Below are 27,724 nucleotides of genomic sequence, written 5' to 3' on the forward strand. Positions count from 1 at the left end.
AACACACCCTCACCCCTCTCCCTAGCCTCCGCAGTGAGGCTTTTTAGCCTCTGAAGGGCGTCGACGGTCGACCTGTCATGTAAACCAAAGCATTAATGAGAACGTTATGAAAATGAATTAGGTTCCATGTAGCGGTAAGCAAAACTCTGCGCCGGGTATAGGCTACGGCGGTTGCGATGGTAACCGGGTTGTTGATGTCAGGAGAACGTCAGGTAGTAAAATAGGAGATTTTACAATATATAGATGACCCACGCTGAACTGTCCCGCCAAACTCAATGACAGGGGGGCGCTACCATCGTTCAACTTTATGGTTTCAATTGGTTTCCAACATGGCAAAAATCTGAACCAGCGATCCGGTATTGACGGTGGCGCCCCACTGTCAATGTCATCGACAGGACAGTCCAGTATTTTGGAACTATATTATATTTTATTCAAAAGTGACTACGTGAGTTTCCATAAGCCACAAACCCTTTATTGGTGACCCCGATTTTCGTCCAATTTGTCTACAACTGTACTGCTTAATTGCTGCAACGGACAAGGACTACTTTTACACCTCAGACCTGAACTCCCGACCAAGGGTCGAGTAACGAGTTCCAACTTCATTTTGGAACCGCATCACCCCGTGCCCGAGCTCACACCTAGAAGTTGACACACAATTTGTTCCGTGTTGCTTGCTTCGTGCTCCGTGTTCCGGGTTGACACACCACGCCGCGTTCACCACAGAGGGAAGAGGCGTTCACCTGCCTTGTGAATGCTGAGCACCTACCTGTTTGCTGGACAACGCGACAGATTGCAAGTTTTTGAGTGTTTTTTTATTTTTATTTATATTACAATATTTAATTAACTATATTAATGTAAATAATTTTGTGTAATTGTGTACAGTTGTTTATATAGGGTGATTATCTTTAAAATTCAGGTCTAGTTGGAATATTGTGAGCCGTAGCTATACAGGGTGCATTTTGTTTTTTATTGGCTTTGCGAATGTTGTTTTAGCACCGCTACCCCTTCACCGTTTTTTTTAATAATTTATGTTCGTCTTGAGGTTTATTTTTTTAATATAGTGCATTAACATGTCGACACATGATTTGGAACGTCAGATTTCTGAATTAAAAACCAAGCTTGATTCCTTACAGTGCCCATCACAAGCTTCACATGTATCTGCCGTGTCGGTTAAATTGCCACCCTTTTGGGCCGACAAGCCTACTACGTGGTTCGGTTTAGTTGAGGCACAATTTCACATAGCTGGTATTACTCAGGATATCACCAAATACAGTCATGTCATTTCCATGTTAGACACCCGGGTGGCTGGTGAAATCGAAGATATAATTGCGAGCCCACCAAAGGAAAACAAGTACGAGTGTCTCAAGGCTGAGCTTACGAAGCGGTTATCGACTTCGAGGGAGCAGCGGATTCGTCAACTTTTGGACGAGGAGCAACTGGGAGATAGAAAACCATCACAATTCCTGCGGCACCTTCGCTCGCTAGCGGGCGACGTTCTGCCTAATGATGATTTCTTGCGGGAGTTGTGGTTAAGACGCCTTCCACAAAGCGTCCAGGTAATTTTGACAGCGCAGGTCGATTTACCTCTCAGTAAAGTGGCTGAAATTGCTGATAAAATTATGGAGGTAGCTCCACCTATTATGGGATCTATCGTGGATGCCGTTGAAGCGAATACGCCGACTTTGACAAGTTTAGTACAGCGAATTGATGCGTTGGCTGAAAAAGTAGAGGCTCTACGCTCTAGCAACTCTAGTATTCAGCGAGGTCAATCTTCGTCTAAGTCTCCAGAGCGTGTTAACAAGCGGCTTTGCAGATTTCATAAGTGTTTCGGTGAAAAGGCTCACAGGTGCATTTCTCCATGTTCTTGGGAGGAAAATGTCAATAAAGCAAAAAACTAGATAGGCAGTCATTGATGGCGGCATCTGACTGTCTAGAGCCCGGCCGCCGGTTATTTGTTACTGATGTGTCATCTAAGCGTCGTTTTTTGATCGATACTGGTTCTGACCTCTGCTGCTTTCCGCGTCGTCTTCTAAGAGGAACTCATTCCTCTTCAGATTATATTGTGTTAGGTGCAGCTAATGGGAGCTCAATCAGGACCTATGGCACAGTGACTCTACGCCTTAATCTAGGGTTACGCCGGGTCTTTCATTGGAACTTTGTAATTGCCGATGTCAGCATACCAATAATTGGATCTGATTTCTTGGCGCATTACAGTCTATTACCAGACCTTCGTAATAAACGACTAATAGACGGAACTACTAATTGCTCGACTGCTGTTTCAGTGGATAAGACTTCACAGGCCAGTATTAGAGCGGTGTCCATTAATCAGTCACCATTTTCCGAGATTTTGCTCGAGTTTCCAGATCTGACTAAGCCACCTGGCTTACCGCGAGTTGTCAAACACTCTACAGTTCACCACATTATCACAACTGAAGGCCCTCCGGTTTCGAGTCGCCCACGCCGTCTAGCTCCGGAGAAGCTGTTAGAGGCAAAAAGAGAGTTTGATGACATGGTTGCCTGCGGGACAACACGTCCTTCAAGCAGTCCGTGGTCTTCTCCTCTTCATATGGCGCGCAAAGGAGAAAATGGTTGGCGTCCTTGTGGGGATTTTCGCGCTTTAAATGCCAGGACGGTGCCTGATCGATATCCTGTGAGGCACATTGCTGATTTTGCTAACACGCTATCAGGATCTACTATATTTTCAACTATAGACCTGGTGAAAGCGTACCAGCAAATTCCAGTGAACGAGGCAGATATTTGCAAGACGGCCATAACCAATATCGAAATGTGACGATTGAATGTGTAAACCAAAATAAGGCGAAGTTTTGAGGTGGTTTGAGTTTTGTTTCATAAAAATAATCTTTAACATTTTTTTCCATTTTTTAATCCGGAGTGCTGGGCCCCTGGCCATAGTGGGCCCCTAGGCACTGGCCTAAAGTGCCTTATGGATAATACGGCACTGAATGTAAATGTATTAGTCTACGTCTATTAGTTTCGACGCAATTGTTGAACAAAGACCCCTTCCCAGTCGGTTCCATAGCGCTGCTAACATACGAAAATGCACTGCCTGAAAGAATCACACAATCTCGGCTGAACCATTTAAGAACCTAATAAGGGACATGTTTTCAGATTTTCGTTTTTTATCATAAAGCTACATAATATTAAGGTACCTACCGAATACAAAGACAGAAATTGCGATCAAACAACTAGAAGCCTAAAAGGCAAGGGACTCCAAACCTAGTAACTACACCACAAACCCAATTTGACCATTTTAAAAAACCAGTAAGTAACATAAACCATTTCGAAACCTAAGTAAGTGCATGAACATACTAGGTTTTATAATGGTCAATGTGCCTTACTGGGAAATGAAAATACGTGTCCACCCCTCTACCGACCATCACAAACCTAGCATCACTGGCAACACACACTGATCAAAGACTTTTGTCTTGTATTTCGGACGTGAGAATATCGCGAAGCTTCCCGAACGCTGCCCAGCCGAGTTGGATTCGACGATTGACCTCTTTCTCGAAGTTGGACCTACCTAACTGGACTGTTTGTGCCAGCTATACATAATTGTCAACAACTTCGAGTATAGTGTCTCCAACCTTCAGAGGAGTGGGTACAACACGGGCATTTGACATGATTTTTATCTTGTCCATGTTCATTTTAAGACCCACTTGTTGAGAGGCTCTACTGAGGCCATCGAGCATTGTGCTTAGATCCTCTACGGTCTCAGCCATGACTACGATATCGTCCGCGAAACGAAGGTGGGTGATATTTATGCCGAATCCGCTCCAGTCCAGAAGCTTGAAAACATCTTCCAGGGCGGTGGTGAATAGTTTCGGACGTAGACATGGCTCAGAAGTGAGATAGTTTTTCAAGATTTTGTCGTCTTTTTTGAAGAAGAGTATCACCACACTTCTGTGCCATGCCATAGGCGTTTTTCCCTCGAGCTCTATCCTTTTACCGGCGTTCCGCCTGCTTTCAGAAGCTTAGCCGTGATTCCATCATCACCCGGTGCCTTGTTGTTTTTCAGCTGTTTGAGAGCCATTCTTATCTCGTACAGACTGATGTCCGGGATATCTTCGATGTAGTGTCGGGTCAATCTAGCTCTTGGCTCTCCGGCTAGATTTGTGACAGGTGTACATACAATCGTAGTTGTCCGTAGAACTTCTCAACCTCTTCCAATAACTCAGGCCACAACGAGATGTCTCTGCCATCCTCGGTCTTCAGCTTGGTCAGTTGGCTTTGGCCAACAGACAGATCCCTTGCGAACACTTTAGAGTCTGGTAATTTGGTACGCTCGATCGCCTCTTTAATACGATCTGTATTTAATTGGCGTAGGTCGTATTAAGTCAAAGACTTGGAGATCTGTCTGTTAAGATGCCGATACTGAGCAGCATCTTCAGAGGATTGCAGAACCAAGTTCCGTCTCTCTTCCATAAGTTTATTGGTGAGGTCAGAGATCTTTTTGGTTCCTTATGAACGACGGGTTTTAAAGAACTTAAACCCAGTCGTTTGGACAATTTCCACGAACCTGTCATTGTATCCGTCCACATTTTCACAGTCTCCTAGGCATTCGAAACAATTTTGCAACTCGAGCTGAAAGGTTTCGGGGTTTCGGAGTTGGATGGGCGCTGGGTGGAGCCTAGACTTCATCAGTCGACGCCTCTCCAGCTTGGGTCTGATATTCAATGTGCCTCTTACCATTCGGTGATCACTTCCTGTTTTGACCGACCTATGGTAAGATTGAAATGGACCCTGACCCCAATAACCATTTTAAAACCTAGTAAGTACGCTCATACTAGGTTTGGATTCTGGTTTTTTCGAAGTAAAAAAAAAAAGAAAACCATTTGAGTGTTAGTAAGGGCCATAAAACTTGCTATTTAAAAGTTAATTAATTAATTTATTGTAAAATATATAGTTAAATTATTAAGCTTCAAAATAAACATCAAAAAGTTTTCAAAAGTTTGAGTATACCAGTATGGTAAACGAAAATGTGTTTTTTCGCGCTCCTGTAAAATTTACTCCGCTGCTCTTACTAGGTTCTTAAATGGTTCAGCCGACCTATTCCGACGCGCGATGGAACCGGCTGGGAAGGGGTATCTTTGTTCAACAATAACGTCAAAACTAATAGACGTAGACTAATAAAATTACATTCTTTTTGTAGAATAGCTCAAATACTAATAATACAATGCAAATAAAACATATTTTAACGACCTGGTTTTTCTTGTGTTGGAAAATAACTGAAAAAGAAGTGAAAAAAATCATGTATTTTTCTAATTAAATCCATTCTTACTCCCATAAAATGTATGAAACTTGTTTTTGTTTTCTACTTCTACTAAGAGATAATTTTATTGGCTATCCAACGCAACATTTAACGTGTCCCTTTTAAATCTTTCTGCGCCGTTTACTAAGAATTCACCTGTAGACCTATCTGAAAATTTTGGAGTAATGCGCCTCTTGTTTATGTCATTGTAGTCTATTCCCACGCTAGCACATAATTATGTGCCTTAATAAAACACAGCGTTCTGTTGAGAGAGCTGTCTATGATCTTTGCCTTATTTTAGTCTATGGTATAAGAAAACTTACCAATTGTCTCTGCTTTATCATCTAGTTTACCTTCTTCATACACCAGCTGGCACCACTTTCTATGGAAATTGGTGATCTGTCAACGTGACATTTCATAGCGTTTGTGATTTTTGCCGCCTACACCAGTGGGTAGACACTTCTCATACAAAAACTAGTCTCTATATGTAGCAATTGATATACAACCTTATCCCTTAAGCAATAAAGTGCATTTTGGATTGATTTTACTATAGCAGGGGAACCCGCGGATCAATACCACCATACTAAAAATAATTGTTAGTGTCCTTATGTTGGTAGTATTGTTAGTTTGACAAATGAAAAAAAATGTCTGTCAATTGAGTTTGAGTTTTTAACCGGCGAATTGATTCGTGTGAAGTTATTTTCTCAGATTTGGTGCAATATTACTGTAAATAAACTTTTCTGTCGTTTACGTTGAGTTGATTAAGTTCCTCCGTATCGGGCGTGATAAAGTTTGCTGTTCAGTGTTATGTTTTTTGTGAGATAGAGACTCTTTTAAATAAGCTGTGTTTCAACTTCTACAGAAGTTTAAACTCTTATTTACTTTTCTGTTTAATGGGTATGTTATCTACTTACTTGAAATATTACATCTATTACAAATCTATTTTTCATTAAAAACAACCCTATGTGATGAAAATGTAAATGTACTTTCAAAACTGGTAAATGCATGAACCAGGGCATTGACACTGGTTGGAGAGAAATTATAGGCTTTGTTTAATTAATACCTATTTCATTTTAGGCTTCTACTGATAATGGAGAGTAGAAACAACAAGAAGTGCGTTATTTGTAATAAGAGGCGAAGTCGTGGTGGATCACCCTTACTTTTGAGTAGGTTTCCTCTGGATTCTGACCGGTGAGTTTCTAATAACACTCATTTATTACAAGATAATTTTACTGATTGTGTAAACTTAAAGGCTGGGATTAATATTTTTAATCATACAGTAAATAACCATAACCAATTTTTAATTTCAGTATTTTGTTTCGTACTCTGCAAATGAATTGCATAACAATACTAAAAGAAATTAGTTGATGAATAAATTTCAGTTTGTTATTCTTTTTCTTTTCTAATAGGTATTTCTTATTTCAGTTGTCGAATGTGGGTTAAAAATGCTGGCTTAGAAGACTTAGCATATGTACCTATTGAAAAGTTACACCAACTGAAGTTTGTTTGTGGTGGGCACTTCACTCCTGAATCCTTCAATGCCAAAGGAACTCGGCTGAAGAACTCAGCTATTCCAACACTGGAATTGAGCAATCCCATCTTGCCAGATGAAGTTTTGACAGAGTTTCCTCTTCATGTAAAAGACTCCAATAAAGAAAACCTCAAGACAGGTATGATGATGACTTCAATTATTTTTTTTAAATTTAATTTACTATCTATCAATTTTTCTGAATTATTTAGATGTCTTAATTAATTTTCTTTGGTTTCCAAAACAAACCAACCGAATGCAATTTAACAAGGTTCTTTCTTTGTAACCACAAACATGTGTTGTATGCTTATCAATAAATAATATATAATTTCAATTATTAATTATATCTATACTTTGTTACAGTTCTTTATGATCATTCATATTGCATTCCAAAGAAGTCAAATCCAGTTGAACGAGGTATGTTTATCTAAAATTATACTAATAATATAAAAAGGAAATATTTAATTGTTTGTTTGTATTTGATCGGCTCCGTAACTCGAGCCAAGATAGCCTAAAGTGCGGGTTAGAACCCCACAGCTTGAATATTGTAGTAAACCCACTCGTAACACAATTTAGCTTAGAATGTGTGTTGAGTTAGAGGGACTTTAGTAATTTGTGTAATACAAATTCTTCAAAAAAAGTACCGGTCCAATTTGAAAAATTTTAGGCAATCTACATTAATTAGCCAGGTCAGCTAGTTTAATAATATTTATAAGCTAGTAATTTTTAATGTGAGCAAGACATGTACTAGACTGATTGTACCCTAAAGTTGGGTAAGAACATGACATTTTATTACCCAATTCACATTTCATTATCTGCTTTCAGTTCCCCTTACAACTACAACCAAACAACTAAATTCAACATGTTTGGGAGCTGTGGATATACCAGATTCTGGTATTTCTGCGAAAACAACTTTTGAACCTCTTCCTTCTACTTCCAATGCACCAGAACATATGACCTATAAACCCATTACTCATGGTAAGTGTACAAACTAATTATTTACCTTCTAAAATATGCCTTCCCTCAAACTAAAGAATGCCACCCTGGATGCGTTCTGCAGTCTGCAGTCAGGTCAAAATGAACTTATATGTACAACATTCTAGGTTTCTGTACATTTTATATTAATGCGATTTGACCGTGCGGATACGAACAAAGAACGCAAAGCACACGTGACTGATTGCCTTATCACGACCACTTACAGATTGTCTTGACATACCCGCAGACCGCATCCAGAATGCAGAACATTAAAACCTCTAAATGCCTTTAATTTAATATTATGTCATTGTTATTGAAGGTGGGCCCACGCTTCATATTTTATGAGAAGAGCTATCATTATCCTGTCTTTGCATTTTTTTAAAACTTGATAATGATTGATTGATTTGGAAATAATATGTTTCAATAAATACATTTTTTATTTTTTTTATTTTTTATTTTATTTTTTTCATAAAACAACAAAATAAATTTAAACTAATTTGCATATTTATAATATTTCAGATGATAAAAACATTTGCCATCAAGATGCACAGGCAGAAATATTAGTCCACAGTTATAAAAGACCTAAGAAAAACATTGAAATGAAAGGTAAGATAAAACATACCTAATTTAAAAAACTAAGTAAAATTGCTGATTAATTAACCAATATTCAATTCAATTTGCTTTAATGTTGTTTTTTTTACTAATGGAAATGTTTTTATTACAGACACTTCATCAACATTTACAATTAAAGAGAAGAGGCTTTGGCGACAGTTACAAAATGCAAAAAAAAACAATAAGGAATATAGCGAAGTCAAGAGTGAATTTAGACAAGTTAGATTCGGAAGTGCTGACATCGTTAGTAAAGGATGTAGTGCAGAATAACAAAAAAAAGTCACAAGGAAAAAGGTGGACTTTAGCCAACAAAATATATGCTTTGGCTATATTTAAACGGTCCCCTAAAGCATACCGCTATATGCAAAAGCTGTTCACGCTACCAAGCACTAAAACGCTCCAAAGGATTTTAAAAAATATACCAATGGAGCCTGGTATAAATAAAAATATAATTGATATGTTAGAGGCAAAAGCATCAAGTATGCCAAAGGAAAATAAATATTGCTCGTTAATATTTGACGAGATGGCGTTAAAGAAACGGATAATTTATAACGAAATTGCTGATAAAGTGGATGGCTACGTGGATTATGGAGAGGGCGAGAACATGAGACGAGAAAATAAAATTGCAGACCATGCGTTAGTGTTTATGATACAGGGTGCTAAACATAAATACAAACAATATATTGCGCACTATTTTGTGGAAGGCACAATATCAACAGCAAAACTGGCAAAAATTATATCGGACATCATCAAAAAATTAAAAGAAATCGGATTTGTGGTTCTAACAACAGTTTGTGATCAGGGATCTACAAATATAGGAGCTCTTAACATGTTAAAAAGAAACTGTGGACAAGGCATAGATAGCAACTTTTTCTCTGTAAATAATGACAAAATTTTTATAATCTATGACATCCCTCACTTGTTCAAATCATTACGAAACAATTTCTTTAAAAGTGGAAATATGTCTTTCGATGGAAAAATTGCACAATGGAGGCATTTGGTAGTTGCAGAAGAACACAACAGAAATTTTTTAAATTTTAAAAAACTGAATAGTACCGTTGTAAATCCAACATTCAAAACTAAGATGAGGGTGAAGTATGCTGCGCATGCTCTGAGTAATACCGTGGCAGCTATTTTAAAAATGATGGCATGGAAAGAAGTTTCTGATTGCAATGATACAGCATTTGTGATTGAACAGTTAGATAAACTATTTGATTGTACAAATGGTCCATCATCTTTAAATGACGTAAAGAAAGGGATCCGGGAAAATGTTTCCACATCAAGTAATCACATTGAGTCTTGGACCTTTTATACTGATAAGTTAAAAACCATAAAATTTATAACAGCAGAAAACACGATACTAAAAAATGTTAAATGCGTTAAGGGATATCAAATATCTATCAAATCCTTAAACGATATTTGGGAAAAGTTAAAGAATGAAGGGTTTAAATATATGAACCTTAGACAGTTTAACCAAGACTCTCTGGAAAACTTATTTGGAATCATTAGGCAACACAGTGTAACCAATAGAAATCCCACTATCACGCACTTTACTGCAGCGCTTAAAACAAGCATGGTTACTGGGCTGAAAGTGCCTCATAGCAGAAGTGCTAATTGTGAAGCAGACAACAATAAACATATGCTGGAATATAAAGACATTTTAAAAACTAATTTAAAAACAACAGAAATAAAAATTAATGTTCAAGATTCCACAGACACTGAATTTTATCCTGTGTTGTCTATCCCGGACCCTGAAAACTTAGAACAGCCCATTGAAAATTTGTGTAGCCTTGAAAACCAACCAGTGGTATATGTAAGCGGGTATTTAGCTGCCAAACTATTACAGAACAGTTCTTGTTTAATTTGTGAAGAGTGTTTGAGCGTGAAAACTCCTGTTGACAATGATTTGTATGCATATATATCTCTTCGCGAATGGTGGCATGATAAAAAAAGTCTCGTTTATCCAACAATTCAATTATGTACCACCGTAAATGAAGCTAAACAATTTTATCATGACCATATTGCCGACCAGATATATATGGAAAATGTTGGAAAATTCATTTTCTTAATGTTGAGTACAAATTGTAATTTTAGTTGGTTTAAATGTCAACAACATAATAAAGAAATTTATGATAAGATGTTTAAAATATTAAGTTACCTTTTTCTAAGAAAAAGTTGTAAAATCATTAATGACAGCTTCATAAAAAGTGAAAACAATTTTGCTGACAAAAGTAAAAAAGCACAGCAACAAAGCATTGAAAAGTAATCTTGAGGCTGAGGTTCGATCAGCTGATAAGAAAATTAAAGATGTTTATAAATAAAAATCCTATTTTTTCTTAGAAAAAGTTGTGAAAATAAAAGTTTACAAAATTATCATTTCTGTACTTTGTTATAATATTCAATAATTCCTCATGCCTACAACTGCTATGTCATGTTCAATACTTATTGTAATATACCTATTTTATTTCGAAATAAATAATTTACGTTACAAAACTTCGTTTTACTTACACATAGTATAAAATAAAAATAGTAATCATTAAAATATTGAAGGTTCCTATACTAGATATCGATATGCAATTACAACCCTAGCAAAGTATCGATAATCGATAAGTTATTACGAACGTCACTAATACTGTCAGAAAATAAGGCATTATGTTGGTAGCTCCGCCTGTAGTTTGTGCGGTTGGTAAAGATTTGCGGGTCGTTCTCTAAAATGCATATGTGTGCGTGAGCTCAAAAAATATCTATGGAGTGCCGTCTCTTACTCTTTTATGCTCTTTGGTGTCTACCCACTGGAGTGCCGTCTCTTACTCTTTTATGCTCTTTGGCCTACACAGCAAAAATTTTTATCTTCTTGTTTTTTATGTATAAAATAAGAATAAAACAGTTAAAATGTGCAAATAAGAAATATAAGTGATGCAGAGTGTAAGGGTAAAGAGTGGTGACGGTGAAAGGTTGACTTCTGTCGGCCCGGATGAAGGAAAAGCTCGAAATCCGAGTCGTCTTTTTCAGATTCATCCTCATCATCCTCGGAAATGGAAATGTTTGCTTCACCACCTCCAAATAGGCGACGGAGGCCATGTAAGTGTTAACCCCACTCGTAAGACACTCGGTCGAAACTTTGACGACTCAGATGAATGTTATTTCCAACTTTGTTGCGCACCACTTACCTTCTACATCAAGCCTACTAGATGGTAATAGCTTGCAAAGTAGTATTCAGTTCCTCTAAAGAACGATTTCAGTTACTTCGTTATCGTAAAGTGAAGTTAAGATCAATCATAAGGAAGATAGAATATTACTTTTCCTTTTCCTGCTGACTGAGCGAATTATTAATGAGATAAATTGCAGCATTTTGGCTACCTTATAGCGGGTTAAAGGCAGCTAGTTGAACATTCTGTTTGAATGATGCAATTGTTACTACCATTCTATTCATAAATAAGTAAAATTATTTTAGATTGGGCTTAAAAGGCCTCTTAAATTTAGATGTTAATCATTTATTTCAAAAATTTTATTTTGTAATGTTTGGTTCTGGCTTGATAATCCAAGAACCCTGAAACCACAATGCAATTCTTTGTGGATAAAAGAGCGGAATCTTTTTAATGAACGCGAGCACTGTTTAAGGTAATTGCTAATATTAACCTTCGTACAACATTACAAAAGGCTCCCCCAACCTAGTCATGGGTGGGTCACAGATCTGGTTGAACACCTTATCATAATTAAATTAAACAATATGCGAGTATACCTACTTAAAAATTCTCAAAAGAGTTCAAGATAAGAAGTTAATAGAAACAATGTTTCTTTTCAAAGATGGGCTTTATGCTCATGTTGCGATAAGACATTTTTATCTAGTTTCTGAAATAGTATGTAGATCTTCTTCAGGATCACAATGCACGACCGGTTAGTGAAGGTCAACTCTCAGAACACTTACTTTCATCTGCCAGAGCAGAGACTCACAGGCGTTTCCTCCAAGGAATCTTACAACTGAAGCCCTGCCATTTATTTTGTCTTCGGCACTGCAGATTTTTCTCAGCGGTGTCAAGTGGAGTTGCGGAAACTCCTCGTGCCAGTGGCATTTGAGTAATAATATACTGAAAATATAATTTATTCTATTGGGTCATCAGAACAGATCTGTCTTAATCGCTCATGTCTCATAGACACTGAGACTTTCAGAAACCTTATTTTTTTTGCATGTCAATCGCAAGTAAATAGAGCCAACACAAATATCCTAAATTCCCAAGCCTGGAATACTCTCAGAAACATCATGGCAGAATAATGTCTCTAAATATCTTAAAGGACTGGGATCTTATTTGTGCACTAAGACAAGCTCAAAAACTTGGGACTTTATTTCAAAAAAAAAAAAAAAAAAAATATTTATACATTTGCCAACTGCAACATTGACTGTCCCCGGAGGACGTCTCTCTTCAAGCAATAGGTATGGTATGTAAAAGATACAACATCAACTCAAGTCAAAGCATAACTGATTTATTATTTGTATACCCACAATTAGTTACAATATTATAAACTGTCAATGTCAACTAAATACACAATAGTATACAGCTGTTTCTGAGAGGATTTTAAGAGGTATAGACGCCATAGACCAGGGTACGGAAACTTCCATACTACGATCAAACTTGCTTCCAAACAGCGACTTCAGTCGATAAATTCCAATACTTTTTTTTTTTTTTTCTTCTTTATGGCTCTCGCGGATTGCGTTTAGCCACGACGGGGTTCTTGATTTTTGCGTTCAGTTTTGCCATAAGTTTTGCGGACATTGCGTTTAGACAGGGTGGGATTGGGTTAAAGTTAAAAGGTAGGGAAACGAATCAATTACGGAAGGAAACGGAACAAAGGATGGTTTTCATAGGATCAATTTAGGTGTGATATAAGTACAAAATAATAAAAATAAAATAATATTTACATAAGTACAATATACATTACTATTTACAATGTTATATTATTATGGGTAATAAATTCGGCTAGGATATTATAAACATCAATGTTATTGGTATATAATAGGCAAGTGATGGATGTAGGAAAAGGAATTTTAATGGCTAAAAGAGAACTAATAAAAGAGGAACGATCATATAGGCAACAGTAAAAAAATATGTGATTTAAGTCTCCGACGCCAGAACCACAAGTGCACGAATCATAATCAAGTACATGAATTTTAGCCAAGTGTGCTGGAGTGCACACGTGACCAAGTCGCATTCTAGTTAAAATGGTAGTAACTGTTTTGGAAAGATTAATTTTAACAAACCATGGTTTACAAAGGATGGATGGTTGAATGAGCTTGTAATGTTTCCCCTTAGATTGGCTAGTGAACTCCCAATTCTCATCCCAGGCAGATTTGAGATAAGCTTTGGGAAGGGCTGCCGTTAAGTCATGGCAATAATTTGTGTACGGATGTATATCTCCACACTCAACCGCTTCATTGGCCAGCTTATCAGCTTTATCATTTCCTGGAATATTGGTATGACTAGGAATCCACGCAAAATTAATTAAATGACTGTTAAGACTACATTTGTGAAGTAATTTCCTGCATTCTGTAATAATAGGATAATTAGTATTGTTCTTAAATGGAAATTTATGTAATGCCTGCAAAGCACTTTTAGAGTCACAAAATATTACAGTTGTGTTTAATTTCATAAGGAGAGCATACTCTAAAGCCTTAAACAGTCCAAAACATTCTCCTGTAAAGACTGATGATTCTGGACGGAGTTTTATTTTCTGGACAATATGATATTGTTTATGGTATGCGCCAACGCCAACATGACCCGTTGGAGAGTGCTTAGATGCATCGCAATAGATATGATGCCAATCGCCCCAGTGTTCGTCTACGATCTGATTGAACTTAATGTTAGCATTGTAGTCATCCTTATGTATGTCTAGGTTGAAATGAATTGTCGGAGTAAGAATAAGGGATTCAAAATTTACAGAAAATATCGGAAGAAAGGAGGTTCTGTGGACTGGGGCTTGGATTGATATAAATTTACGAAAACTAATAATCACACAAGGAGGAGATTTACGTGACCAATAAGAGGAAGTATCAATTAAATCATTAAGTTTGTTGAGTTTGCTATATATAGGATGGTCAGCAAATTGAAGTACACGGAAAAGATACTTGTCACATAAATATTGGCGGCGTAATTTCAATGGGGGCTCAACACATTCAGCTTGCAAGGCATTGATTGGACTCGATTTCATAGCACCAGCTATAATCCTTAGCGCTTTAGATTGAATCGCATCCAATTTACTTAAACCAACTAAATTACAAGGCTCTAGATAGAAACTGCCATAGTCAAGTACACTTCTTATAATAGCATTGTATAAAAGTCTTAATGACGCTGGGTGAGCACCCCACCAGACTCCATAAACACATCTTAAAATATTTAAAAGCTTTTCAGATTTTGCAGCAATGCTATAACAATGAGGAAGCAATACTTTTTAACTACCCTAAAACGCTTTAGATGTCGCTGCTCCTGTTTCCTTCATATTTTCATTTTTTTCTTAATTAAAATATATTTCAGAATATTGTTAATTACAATGTGAAAACTTTTTTTAAAATGAAATTAATTTGTTTTAATTTAAAACTGAACGGTGACATTTTTTGTTATAATTTACATAATAGAGTAGTAGAAATTACTATTTAACATATGGCAACTTTGTTTTTCCTCCAAAATGGCCGGTGTTGTTTTTGTTAGGTTGAATGCATTCTTGTTTTCTTAGCCATCGTTTATGAGTTCTGTGGCCCTATTAAAGTATTGAAGAGTCGAGTCAAATTCAAGTTCATTCCTTCGTACCTGCTGCTGTTCTGGTTCATCGGAGTTTTGTTCGTTCCTTCGTGAATCGCGAAGAAACTTTCTGTTATGTTCACAAGTGATCTGAGTTTTCTCAAAGTGCAAATGCTTTTTTAGTGTTGTTGAAAACTTTGCGAAAAGACGCTTTTGGTGTATAATATTATGTGTGTTCATAAATAAAGTAAAATTATTAAATTCAAAAGTTTTTGTTTATTTGCATTTCCATGTGCAATGTAGAATTTTTCCAAATCCATTGTTTTGAAAATAATGCAATACGTACACCATAAAGATAAATACTTTCAAAATAATGGATTTGAAAAAATTCTACATTGTACATCAAAAAAACAATAATTCTTTGAAGGTTATGAGGGCCTATGTGTGCGTGAACTGTGTGTATGTGTGCGTGAACTGTGTGTATGTGTGCGTGGACTTTATGTATGTATGTGTGCGTGGACTATGTATGTATGTGAGCGTTACGTACGTAGGTTAAGTACAGGGAATTTAACACCAGGCTGTCAATTAGTAGGTTCAAAAATTTGACAGAGAGGGTTCTCTATTTCCTATGTATTACTTTTCTCTATGCCATAGACTTTAGTTCAAAGCCGTTGCGGCGAAAAGAAGTCACAGACTTCCAAGTCCACAGACGCAGCGGATGCGTAGTGGGGCGTTCAACTAGGGTTGCTAATTATTATTTTTTTTTCGAAAATATTATTATAACAGTAGATTAAAGGTCAGAGAAAGAAAATAGACAGTACTTTACAAAAATTTTACAGGTCAGTGTTACAACGCACACCTAAAATGTAATGTTGGCATTTACTTTTGAAAAATACATATATATTTTTACTAGTGATGATGACACTCCAATGCGATGGAGATGTAGCATTAAGTCATCAGGATCGATTGAATGAAGTTCACATCCTGATACAAGGAGGTACTCGATCACGGGCCCTCCTCAAATTAACCACCAAGCTCCTGAAGGTCACATTCTGACACAGACACAGTCAGAAACGAAGGAGGTACTCGATCACGGGCCCTCCTCAAATTGACCACCAAGCTCCTGAAGGTCACATTCTGACACAGACACAGTCAGAAACGAAGGAGGTACTCGATCACGGGCCCTCCTCAAATTGACCACCAAGCTCATGAACTTGACCGAACAGCTCGACATGACGCTGTCGGCTTGTTATCTACCAGGAGATGGGATTGCAGACCGGGCCATAGGCACGGTATCCCAGACCACCTGTAACATCAAAGGGTCGAGTAGTACCCAGGTGGAATCTATTAGTACCCCAGGCCGCGGAGGCCATACTCAGTGTATGGGGAGTCCCAGACAGAGACTTGTTTGCTTCCATTTAGAATATATTAGTACCCCAGGCCGCGGAGGCCATACTCAGTGTATGGGGAGTCGCAGACAGAGACTTGTTTGTTCCAGTTAGAATCCATTAGTACCCCCGGCCACAGAGGCTATATTCATTATGTAGGGGTGTCCCAAAATAGACTTATTGGCTTCCAGGGCCACGGCAGTAGTATTAACTATGTTACACTGGACTCAAAAGATGGATGTTAAATATTAAATAAAATTATACTGTTTGTGTTCCTTAAATAAACAAGTAAAATTATAATTGAAAATTAGCTAATAAATAGTATTATCCATCTTTTGTACCACATTAAGGCAAATAGATCAGAACTCTGATTCTTTATGACGCCCTTCAGCCGTCTCTGGGATTATCAGCTGGATGAGTGTTTTCACCTCCCAGCTACAGACGTTACCATACTTGAATGGCAGACGGAACATACATTCTAATAACATCGGCCCCAGTGCTAATAAAGGATCTGTTAGAGACCCTAGTCTACAACAAGTAGATAAGTTATCTCTCCAAAATTTAAAATTGGTGGTGGAAGGAGCAATCATAAGATGCATTATGTGGGTCAATCTCACAGCATTGACCACAAGTTACCAACTGGTAGTGATGTGGTAGCCAGTGGCGGCGTAGCGTGGCTTGGCGCGCGGGGCGGTCCGTACCCCCCATATATATCCGCCCCCCCGGGGGCTATGGCACCCCAGAATGGTCTGGTCTGGTGCCCCCCAGGATTTTTGGGTTACCGATTCGAAGATGAAAGATGTTTTACGCCGTTACTATAGCGCTGCTGTTAGCCAAGCTGTTTTTACAGCAAAAACTTGCAGTACAAAACTGATACTTAGGTCAGTTGTATCTACCTTTACCTTTTGTACATCAGTTCCTTAAGGCCATTTCACTTGCAAGGCCAAGTACACCGAGATCACCGGTCTTTAGTATTAAATTACTGGAATTAATTTGACTGGTTGCCGGCTGCTGGACTTTCTTCTAGCATTGAATTTTACTTGATAAACAGCTCTCATTCTTCTTCTTGCTTCAGATCGCAGAATCCATGATCTCATTCCTTTGGACACATTACAGGATTACTTTGTTGAAGTATCAGAATATGATCACATTGTGACATTGGCGTATCTAGGGTTGTTTTGCGGGGGGGGCCCAGAACCTCCCCGCTATAGACATGACGTCAGCATTTTGGCTGATATTTGGATCTGAATCTGATTCAACCACCTACAGACTGTCTCTGACTGCTAAGCACCCAGATGAACGCATAATTATGTCCTGTAGTTTCATATTAGTGAGCTGATAAAGACTTCATTTTAATGGAGACCCCAGAGTTATGTGTGAAATTTGTTTATTTCCATAAACAATATGATAACGCCTGTTTTCCAGGTCAAATATTACAAATTGGATTAAGATCATTTTTAGTGAATAATTACTTCTCCAAGAAGTGCAGTGAATATTTGCTTCTCCATGAAGTGTTTGGTCTGCAGTAACATCCAGATACTGGCTGGACAAGAGAGTAGTTGATAAGACCCCCAATATTTAATTGGAGGTGGGGGTATGTATACCTTTATGAAATATTACTGCAGAGACCTACGAAGGAACAATAACATCTTGTATTTATGAGTTTATAATTTTACAAGCATGTTATTAATAGTTAATTGTTTAATGTTATGTTATTCATAACAAGTTTTTAGTAATGTTTTAATTGTTCAAGATGAAAACATGTTTATGTTTATACATATTTATATTTTCAGATGGGGAGATCTTACTATTAACCTACCATAAGTACCAGAATGATTTTATTGGTTGATAAGAAGTTAATGACATAATGTTGATCTCAAGGAGATGTCCTAAATAATTTGAGTTATTTAACCTAAAGACTGGTTATTTGTTTAATAAGTTTCTTATTGGTTCGTCTGCTTCTCAGAGAGTACAATAAGTTGTTTAATGTATTATTTTGTATTGTGATATTAAACTTCTTTATATTCTTTCATTCTTAATACATTTTATATCACATAGCGTTTGTGCTTGACACCAGCAGATAACAAACAGGTCTCAACAGAACGCTGTGTTTTATTAAGGCACATAATAGAACTGTTTTGCATTACAACAAAACAGTTATTATGTGTAGAATAAAACACAGCGTTCCAGCAAGTGCTTGCTGGTGTTGGACGACTATGAAATGTCACGTTGACAGATCACCAATTTCCATAGAAAGTGGTGCCAGCTGGTGTATGAAGAAGGTAAACTAGATGATAAAGCAGAGACAATTGGTAAGTTTTCTTATACCATAGACTAAAATAAGGCAAAGATCATAGACAGCTCTCTCAACAGAACGCTGTGTTTTATTCTACACATAATAACTGTTTTGTTGTAATGCAAAACAGTTCTATTTTTTAGCTTTCTCTTCCTATTCCTTTAGCTTCTGATCTGATTGGTGTTAAGTTGTACACAAAGTCTTTTAATGACATACTTAATTAACTTGTTGCCTTCACAAATGTCTAAACCGGGGCTCTGTATTTTTTTATTGACTAAATGAAATCTCTCCAAAACTTCTTCCCAAAAGATAATCAAAATTGCAGTCTCGAGTTTCGCCATTTTCATGTATAAATTTCGTGCCTCTTTCCGGAAATCTACTTTCTCCACCTCAATTTCGCTGAAACTTTTTAAAATTTTCATGATGTCATCATAACTATTTTTTAACGCTTTGACAGCATCATAGTGGCAAGACCATCTGCCCCCCTAGACAAAACGCACTTTTTGATCGAATCGAAAATCGAATCCGTCAAAACTCCATACAAAAAAGGGGCTTTTCGACCACTTTTCGACTGGTTTGCGATTATAATTTGCACTTTGTCTAGACCCACTGGTCTGGCTTATACTTTTTAACGTGAATTTTAATTTTATTTCACGATTCAACAGTTCCCACCTATGGGTCGAAGCAGAAAAGAAAACGTGTATTTGTTGGACTACTCCAAAAAAGTTTACAATTTCGGTTGCAACGTTAACAGATCTTAGGGTTGCCATTATTAACTTTAAAAAAATTAATGAAAAACAGCATGAAAACAACCTTTTACACGTATTTCCCCCCTCAACTATACTCATAAAAGTATGCAATTTTTAATCAATATTTTCTTATGGACGTTGTCACGTAAAAATATCGTCCGTAAACCTACTTTACAGACAATTTTTTTTTTTTTTTTCAAATTATGGCCTACTTTTTAGCGGGATCTGGGGGCCCCTTGTAACCCCGGGGCCCTGGGCTGCAGCCCAATCAGCCCATAGGTAGATCCGGCCCTGAGAGTGGAGAAGTGTCGGGCGGATTAATTTTTCTACAGAATTTGCGCATTGGCGGCGGCGCGGGCGGCGCGGAGCGGAGAGAAGTGGAAATAATGTAATCGATTGTTCAAAACACTTCTCTTTGCTCCGCCCTGGTGGCCTGCAGGTATAGGTTTGAGGTAGCTCTCAGAGAAGTTACTAAGCAAGATTTCTCAATCTTGGGCAATCTCCTCTTCAAGTAGGTACTATCGGCAACTCCATATCTGTGATCGGCCACAGTGTTAACTATCCATTTCCGTTTTTGCTCTCGCTCTCATCAAATGGTGATTCTTTGCGATAGAACGAGACGACATGACCGGCAATGGGTAGTTAACACTGTTGCCGATGGTACATTCGTACCTTGTCGGTAGGTTTTTTCGCTACGTCTGTATTTTGGAATGCGAAAAGATCATGACACGAATTTCCGTTAAGTGTCTTTATAAGATAAATCTAAAGCCGTGTACAAATATTTAAAAACTCAACCGTGGGCTAAAGACCGTAGACTGAAGCGGGAACAAAAAAAACAAAAATGTCACAATGACAGCAAACAACTGTCAGTGTCTGTCACACTGACATTTGTGTGGATTGTGTTGTTTGTTGTTGATCACGCCGGATTTTAATTAATTTACTTGTAAAATGGAGGATGTATTAGTATTGAAAGATTACAAAACTGTACCTGATGTGGTCCATGAATATGAACCGTCATTAAAATTTGGTCATATTCCTTTAGTCATTGATAACGGTGAGTAAACTGTATGGAGTTGGATTGGAATTTTGAATTTTTGATGAATTAAAGACGTTTCTAATCGTTTTTATATGTTTAGGTTCATACCAGTGTCGTGTGGGTTGGTCTATATACGAAGAACCACACCTTATATTCAAAAACTTGATAGCGCGGCCCCGAAAAGATAGATGCAAAAAGGACGCTGAACCCCCGGTGACCCCTCCTATTCAAATAGGGAATGACATTATCAATATTGAGGCTGTCAGGTAAATAAAGAGAAGTCTTCTTCCAGAACACTGAAGTCAACTTACCTAGTAACCTCTACAATTAACAAAATTAGCATATAGTTACTATCCATAACTTTTCAGGTTTCAGTTGAAGACACAGTTTGACAAAAATGTTGTAACGCATTTCGAGGCGCAGGAGCAAGTCTGTGACTACATATTTTCTCACCTGGGTATAGACAGTGAAGGGTGTGTGCCGCACCCTATTGTGATGACTGAAGCTTTTGTGAACCCTAATTATTGTAGGCAATGTATGTAACATTAGTCTAGTTCCTATATGTTTTATTATTTAGCCTTTAAATTAAGGTATTAAACTAAGCATGACAGTAGTTACTGAATTAAACTGTGATATTAATATTTTGTTACAATTTCAGTGATGTCAGAACTGCTTTTTGAAGGGTATGATGTACCAGCAGTGTCATATGGTGTGGATTCCCTTTTCAGCATGTATAAAAATGAGATTGGGGATACAGCCCTCATTATCAACTGTGGATACCACACCATTCATATTATTCCAGTCATTAGAGGCCACATTATAGAGGAGCATGCCAGAAGAATTAATTTGGGTAAATCTATCTTCTAATCAATAATATACTAATCAAATAAAAATACAAAATAATAAGCCACAGGTCTCACCCCAACTGTGGGGTACTCACAAAATTATAATTTTTCTGAATCTTCTTAGTTCTCAAACTGCAAGTTCATTCAAAGATTCAAGGAATATAATATCCTAAGTGCTAATAGATTCAAACATTTTAGGTGGAAGTGAAATGATATCATACCTTCACAAGCTGCTTCAACTGAAGTACCCTGTCCATGTGAATGCCATCACCATGTCTAGGATAGAAGAGATCCTGCATGAACACTGCTCCATAGCCCTGGACTACCAGGAGGAAATACGGAAGTGGGCAAGCCCTGACTATTATGAGGCTAATGTCAAGAGGATTCAGCTGCCTTTTGTGCAGTCTACTAGTTCATCTACATTAACAGGTAAATGTTATTTTTATTTGGAATATCTTGAATGGGGAAAGAAACTAAACTTTATAGTATGCCCAGTTCATAATATCAGTTGAGTAGACTTATTAGATTTTATACCCAAAAAACAACAAAATAATAAGTATCCTAATAAAATTTTTATACTTATTACAGCTGAGCAACAGAAAGAGCGCAAGAAAGAGATGGCTAGAAGATTACTAGAAATAAATGCTAGAAAACGTGAGGAAAGATTGGCTGAGGATGAGGAACAGCTCAATCAATTACTGGCAATACAGGTCAGTTTCATGATATAATTATTTCTTGAGTAAACTTACTTGCAACATTTTATAATAATTTTAGTTCACTTGTTGTTTTTCAGGAAATGATAGAAGACGGAGATACTGATGAGTTTAATGAAGCAATCAAGGGCTTTGACATCAAAAGTTATGAAGATCTACAGGTAATTACTTGAGTCACAGTCTTAAACTGTGTTTGGCATGTACGAGCATTACTGGTGTTGCACACGGGCGTTTAAACTGCTAGAGGCAACTAAAGATGGCTTCGCAATACAAAATAATATACCATCTAATTCTAGTCTAGTATTAGGTGTAATTCGAAACAAAAGTGTACATTTCATTCAACACAATGTTTACCATTTCAGCGGCAAATAGCAGCAGTAAACTTGCGAATTGAGAAGAACAAGCAACGCATCCTCGCAGCTGCCAACGCTGAGGAGAACCCCGACCCGCGGCCCTCGGGCCGCATGCAGCCGCCATCAGACCCCGTTGCGCTGCAGGCCTGGCTGACCGATACGCGAGCTAAGGTACATTGAGCCTTGTATAGTTGGAATAAGAGTCGCATTACAATGCACCCTAGTGGAAGAGAACCCCGACCCGCGGCCCTCGGGCCGCATGCAGCCGCCTTCCGACCCCGCCGCGCTTCAAGCCTGGCTGGCCGATACGCGAGCAAAGGTACTTTGAGCCTTGTGTAGTTGGAATAAGAGTCGCATTACAATGCACCCTAGTGGAAGAGAACCCCGACCCGCGGCCTTCGGGCCGCATGCAGCCGCCATCAGACCCCGCCACGCTGCAGGCCTGGCTGGCCGATACGCGAGCAAAGGTACAGTGAGCCTTGTGTAGTTGGAATAAGAGTCGCATTACAATGCACCCTAGTGGAAGAGAACCCCGACCCGCGGCCTTCGGGCCGCATGCAGCCGCCATCAGACCCCGCCACGCTGCAGGCCTGGCTGGCCGATACGCGAGCAAAGGTACAGTGAGCCTTGTGTAGTTGGAATAAGAGTCGCATTACAATGCACCCTAGTGGAAGAGAACCCCTAACCGCTGCCTTCGGGCCGCATGCAGCCGCCATCAGACCCCGTTGCGCTGCAGGCCTGGCAGGCTGATACGCGCGCTAAAGTACACTGAGACATGTGTAGTTGGAATAAGATTCATTTTAAAACCATTCTCGCGGAAAAGAACCCCGACCCGCGGCATTCGGGTCGCATGCAGCCGCTGACAGTCGCGGCCTAGCTGCCTGACACGCGCGCTAAGGTAGGTACAGTAAGCGTTGTGTAGTTGGAATAAGAATTATAATTATAACTCATCTTCGGGGAAGAGATCTCCGACCCGCGGCCCTCGGGTCGGCGTGCTAAGGTTCACTGAGCCTTGTAGCAGTTGGAATAAGATTCATTTTTAACTGCCAATTGATATTGACGCTTCAAGGGTCACTGCTCCTCAGATTTTATTTTCTTTTAATCCAATGCATTATAGAAAAAATCCTGAAATCTAAAGTAACACAAGTGTATTTCCCATGTTACAGTACCGCGACTTGGTCTCCCGTCGCGAAGCGCGCCGCGCCCGACGCGCTGCCATGCTCAAACGACGCACGGCGGCCGCGGCTGAACGTATGCGCGTCATCTCGCGTCTTGCTGCCGCTGGAGACGAATTTGGAAACCAGGACTCCGATTGGGATGCTTATAAGAGGTACTGACACTACTAACTGCACTCTGTTAGGGCAATTGAAATCTTGTGTAGTACTACTATGAGGCTCGCCGCTATGCTCAAGCACCGCACGACTATCGCGCCTCGCAGCCACTGGCGACGAATTTGGAAACCAGGACTCCGACTGGGACGCCTACAAGAGGTACTAACTGCTTCTGATAAATCCATAGAAGCTTCATGTACACACACCATCGTCTCAGCTTATAGACGAAGCGCGTTAGATCTGAGCAGATGTCTCTCCAGGTTAGGCAACCGGTACAACTGGAGCGCTTTAAGAGGTACTGACGAAACATGCTTGCTATGACAATAGAAACATTATGTATACTGATTTCCATTAAATCCTGAGCAAGCCAAGCCGTTTAGCGTCACGTGTACCTACTGGAAGAATGAGTCAAGTCAAAGACGAAGTCATAATGAGGATCATTTCGATTTTTAGCTGTGAATGCAGATTTATAGGGCTAAGAAATCCTTAATACACAGTCCAAAAATTTTTGTTCTACGACAAAAATTGACGAAGTTATGGCCAAATTACTAAAAAAGTTCACTGACCGCCCGGCGCGGGGACGATGACGTCACTATATCCGATCCGAACGCTGCCGGCGTACTGCGTGGATAGAAAATATTTTTTTCTAGCCAAACTATCAGTTTTAGAGAAAAACTTGTAATGACATTTATTCATCAGAATAAAGTAAGCTATCGATAGGTAATTTTTAAAAATAGAAATTGTGAAAAATAACGCAAAAAATCTATTCGCTCATACGATTCAATGGAACGCAGAGACGCGATTGGGGTCTTCGCGGTGGTATATTTGGCGATTTATTCAAATAAAGTGTTCATAAGTGTTGTTAGTCATATCTTCTTCCAAGTAAAATATAAAAATGTATAAGTATTAATTTATTTACTTCTAACAATAAGGTATAGCTGAGGCAGATACACTCTGCCTAGGCTACAAGACATTGCTATGAAGATCATTTCGATGTACACGTAATACCTACCTGTTATTTAGTTTTTCTGAGTTAAACCTACGTACCTACCTATATTCGCCGTTCCCATGGGGCGGGCCAGCTGCTGCAGGAAAGGACAGCTGCCTGCTCCCTCCTGGAAATCTATTTAATCTTAGCCTAGAAGCTGGGTATGACTCCCCCGCCCCCCTCCTCTCCCCAGGTCATAAGCTGGGCATGACTTCCCCCTCGGCCAGAAGTTGAGTATGATTTACCCCCCCCCCCCCCAGGTCCGAAACTGGGTATGACTTGACCCCTCCCCCTCCCCCCAGGCCATAAGCATAAGCTGGATATGACTCCCCTTCGGCCAGAAGCTGGGTATGACACCCCCCCATGCCAGAAATGCCAGAAACTGTGTATGACTTGACCCCCCCCCCCCCTCCCCCCCAGCCCATAAGCATAAGCTGGGTATGACTCCCCCTCGACCAGAAGCTGGGTATTACATACCCCTCCTCCCAGGCCAGAAGCTGGGTAAGGCTAGCCCCTCCCCCCAGCCCATAGAAACTGGTTATGACTTGACCCCCCCAGGCCAGAAGCTGGGTAAGGCTAGCCCCTTCCCCCAGTCCATAAGCATAAGCTAGGTATGACTCCCCCTCGGCCAGAAGCTGGGTAAGGCTAGCCCCTTCCCCCAGTCCATAAGCATAAGCTAGGTATGACTCCCCCTCGGCCAGAAGCTGGGTATGACTTACCCCCCCCCCCCCCCAGGCCAGAAACTGGGTATGACTTGCCTCTCCCCCCCTCCCACCAAGGCCAGAAGCTGGGTAAGGCTTGCCCCTCCCCCCAGGCTATAAGCTGGGTATGACTTATCCCCCCCCCCCCCAGGCCAGAAACTGGGTATTAGCATCATATTATGTATTATTATGTTCAATACAAACAATCATTAAGTTACACTCACCCCAACCGCGTCTCCGCATTGCATCGAATCCTATGAAAATGTGGTTTTTGGTTGTGGCTATACTTATTTTTCACAATTTTTATTTTTAAAAATTACTGGTCGATAGGTTACTTTATTTTGATGAATAAATGTTATTAAAAGTTTTTTTCTAAAACTGATAGTTTAGCTGGAAAAAAATATTTTCCATCCCAATAGTACGCCGGCTGCGCTCGATTCGGATATAGTGACGTCACGCGGCCCTGCGTACGTTGACTTTTAGCGGCAAAAACGGCCTATGTTTATTACTTAATATCTTCGTAAGTAATGGTCCGATTTGGATAATTCAAAAAGATATATCTTTCTTATGTCTTAAAGATTAACGTAGGTACTAGTTTTATTGAATTTTCTACTACAGTACTGATCCTCATTGGCTACCATTAAAAATTTTAATTTTCCTTTACACCTTTTCGCGAAATCGCACAATTATTTTGGCCCACAAAATATTAATAGTTATGTATGCCTACATCTTCACCGTGACTAAGAATACACGAAACTGATGTTTATTGGAACCAATATAATAATTTTACAGCATCAGTCGCGATGCGGATTCAGACTCGGAGGCGGATGGCGAAAGGCTCGTGGAATTAGAGGAGGCGCTTCGTGAGTACGAGCCGCAGACCTCCTCCCACCAGCACCATCAGCTGCACCTTGCCATTGAACCATTCAGGTAAAAAAATAAACTTTTCCCGTTGTTCCCACCCTACCATTCACACTTTGGCTGACATCGGTAAAATAAGTTACGACAATGGAAGAAAACGCCGCGTTAGGTGTCTTAGGAGCCACCTACTAGTGGACATAAGAAACCAAAAAAAGTTCCGTTGGCTCAACTATGTGTACACGATTATTAGGAACCTTTTTTAAAACATTATTACTGCAATGAAAAGGGACAATAGCAACAGATAACCAATTCCAACATCTCGCGTTGGAAAATACGGAAACTGTGCTGTACGACTTTCATTTATTTTGTGGATTTTAGGGCCCCAGAGCTGATGTTCCAGCCGTCTATGATGGGCAACTTGGAAGCCGGACTTGCGGAAAGCATGGAATATGTGTTCAAGCACTTCACTCCAGAAGATCAGTTGCTATTGGCCAATAACGTCTTTCTCACTGGTGGATGTTCCCAATTTCCAGGTAGGTTCTTCATTATTCAATCTTCTTTTTTTTGAGCTATGTAGAAGATTTTAAATCTTTAGGGTATTATTATTCAATTTCGAGGTTCTTATTCTCTCTTACTTGATTGGTCTAGTAAGACACACATACAGCCATTACGTTTTAAGATTCGGTATGCGAACCGATCATTCATTTTGTACGATTTCTAGGGTATATACAAAGTCCACTAACCATAGATTCTCAAAAGAGATTATTGTTTCTTGTAATATTCATGGATTATTTGTTAACAATGACTACCTCCTCCTTTTCAGGTTTGAAGGAAAGACTAGAAAGGGAGCTGTTAGAGATGCGTCCGTTCCAATCCACTCACAAAGTTGTCATGGCCAGTAACCCTAGCCTCGACACGTGGTACGGAGCGCGAGACTTCGCGGGAAGCAGTCAATTCGAAGACTGGTGCATCACCAAGGAAGACTACTACGAAATGGGCGGCGAATACTTGAAGGAACACCACGCGAGTAACAAGTATTATAAAAGTCCGGCGCCGATTGTAGATACTACGCTAGCGCCCGCAGGCGACGCAAATGTTGTGAAAGAAGAAATAGTAGTGGATTGTTAGAGGTAACAAATAAAGTAGTATTTAAGTAACTTTGCGTATTCTTGATACATCCCATTAGTAGTTCCATCTAAGTATTCAGATTATATTATATTATCATTTAATTCGAGTTAAGTAATGGGGAATTATAAAACGAGCGACTAAAAAAAAACTTTGCGACTGATGATGGCATACTGTTTTAATACCTTGAGCGGTATGAATTTGAGTAAGCGAAAAATTTACC

General features: G+C 39.1%; 3 protein-coding genes and 1 long non-coding RNA gene across 4 annotated transcripts; all 4 read left to right on the top strand.

Annotated features, from left to right (window-relative positions):
* Positions 1–1,070: 1,070 nt before the first annotated feature.
* On the top strand, positions 1,071–1,898 carry LOC135078653 (uncharacterized). Its single transcript, XM_063973180.1, has one exon. The coding sequence runs from the start codon at positions 1,071–1,073 to the stop codon at positions 1,896–1,898; it is 828 nt and encodes a 275-aa protein (XP_063829250.1).
* Positions 1,899–5,719: 3,821 nt separating this feature from the next.
* On the top strand, positions 5,720–8,748 carry LOC135078885 (THAP domain-containing protein 5-like). The gene is made up of 6 exons (XM_063973460.1): positions 5,720–6,460; positions 6,695–6,939; positions 7,161–7,214; positions 7,623–7,775; positions 8,292–8,378; positions 8,497–8,748. The coding sequence occupies exons 1-6, from the start codon at positions 6,360–6,362 to the stop codon at positions 8,652–8,654; spliced, it is 798 nt and encodes a 265-aa protein (XP_063829530.1). The 5' UTR covers positions 5,720–6,359; the 3' UTR covers positions 8,655–8,748.
* Positions 8,749–11,229: 2,481 nt separating this feature from the next.
* Positions 11,230–18,542, top strand: LOC135078888 (uncharacterized). The gene is made up of 2 exons (XR_010258686.1): positions 11,230–11,465; positions 17,929–18,542. It is a non-coding gene; the product is annotated as an uncharacterized LOC135078888 (long non-coding RNA).
* A 1,410-nt stretch (positions 18,543–19,952) lies between these two features.
* LOC135078654 (actin-related protein 5) lies at positions 19,953–27,533 on the top strand. The gene is made up of 13 exons (XM_063973181.1): positions 19,953–20,602; positions 20,685–20,850; positions 20,953–21,119; positions 21,243–21,434; positions 21,628–21,858; positions 22,018–22,139; positions 22,223–22,303; positions 22,505–22,666; positions 22,720–22,962; positions 23,662–23,825; positions 26,308–26,445; positions 26,755–26,909; positions 27,200–27,533. Exons 1-13 carry the CDS (start codon positions 20,497–20,499, stop codon positions 27,502–27,504), a joined length of 2,232 nt encoding a protein of 743 aa, XP_063829251.1. The 5' UTR covers positions 19,953–20,496; the 3' UTR covers positions 27,505–27,533.
* Positions 27,534–27,724: the final 191 nt, after the last annotated feature.

This window comes from Ostrinia nubilalis, chromosome 15, assembly GCF_963855985.1.
Source record: "Ostrinia nubilalis chromosome 15, ilOstNubi1.1, whole genome shotgun sequence".
NCBI classification, from domain to species: Eukaryota; Metazoa; Arthropoda; class Insecta; order Lepidoptera; family Crambidae; genus Ostrinia; species Ostrinia nubilalis.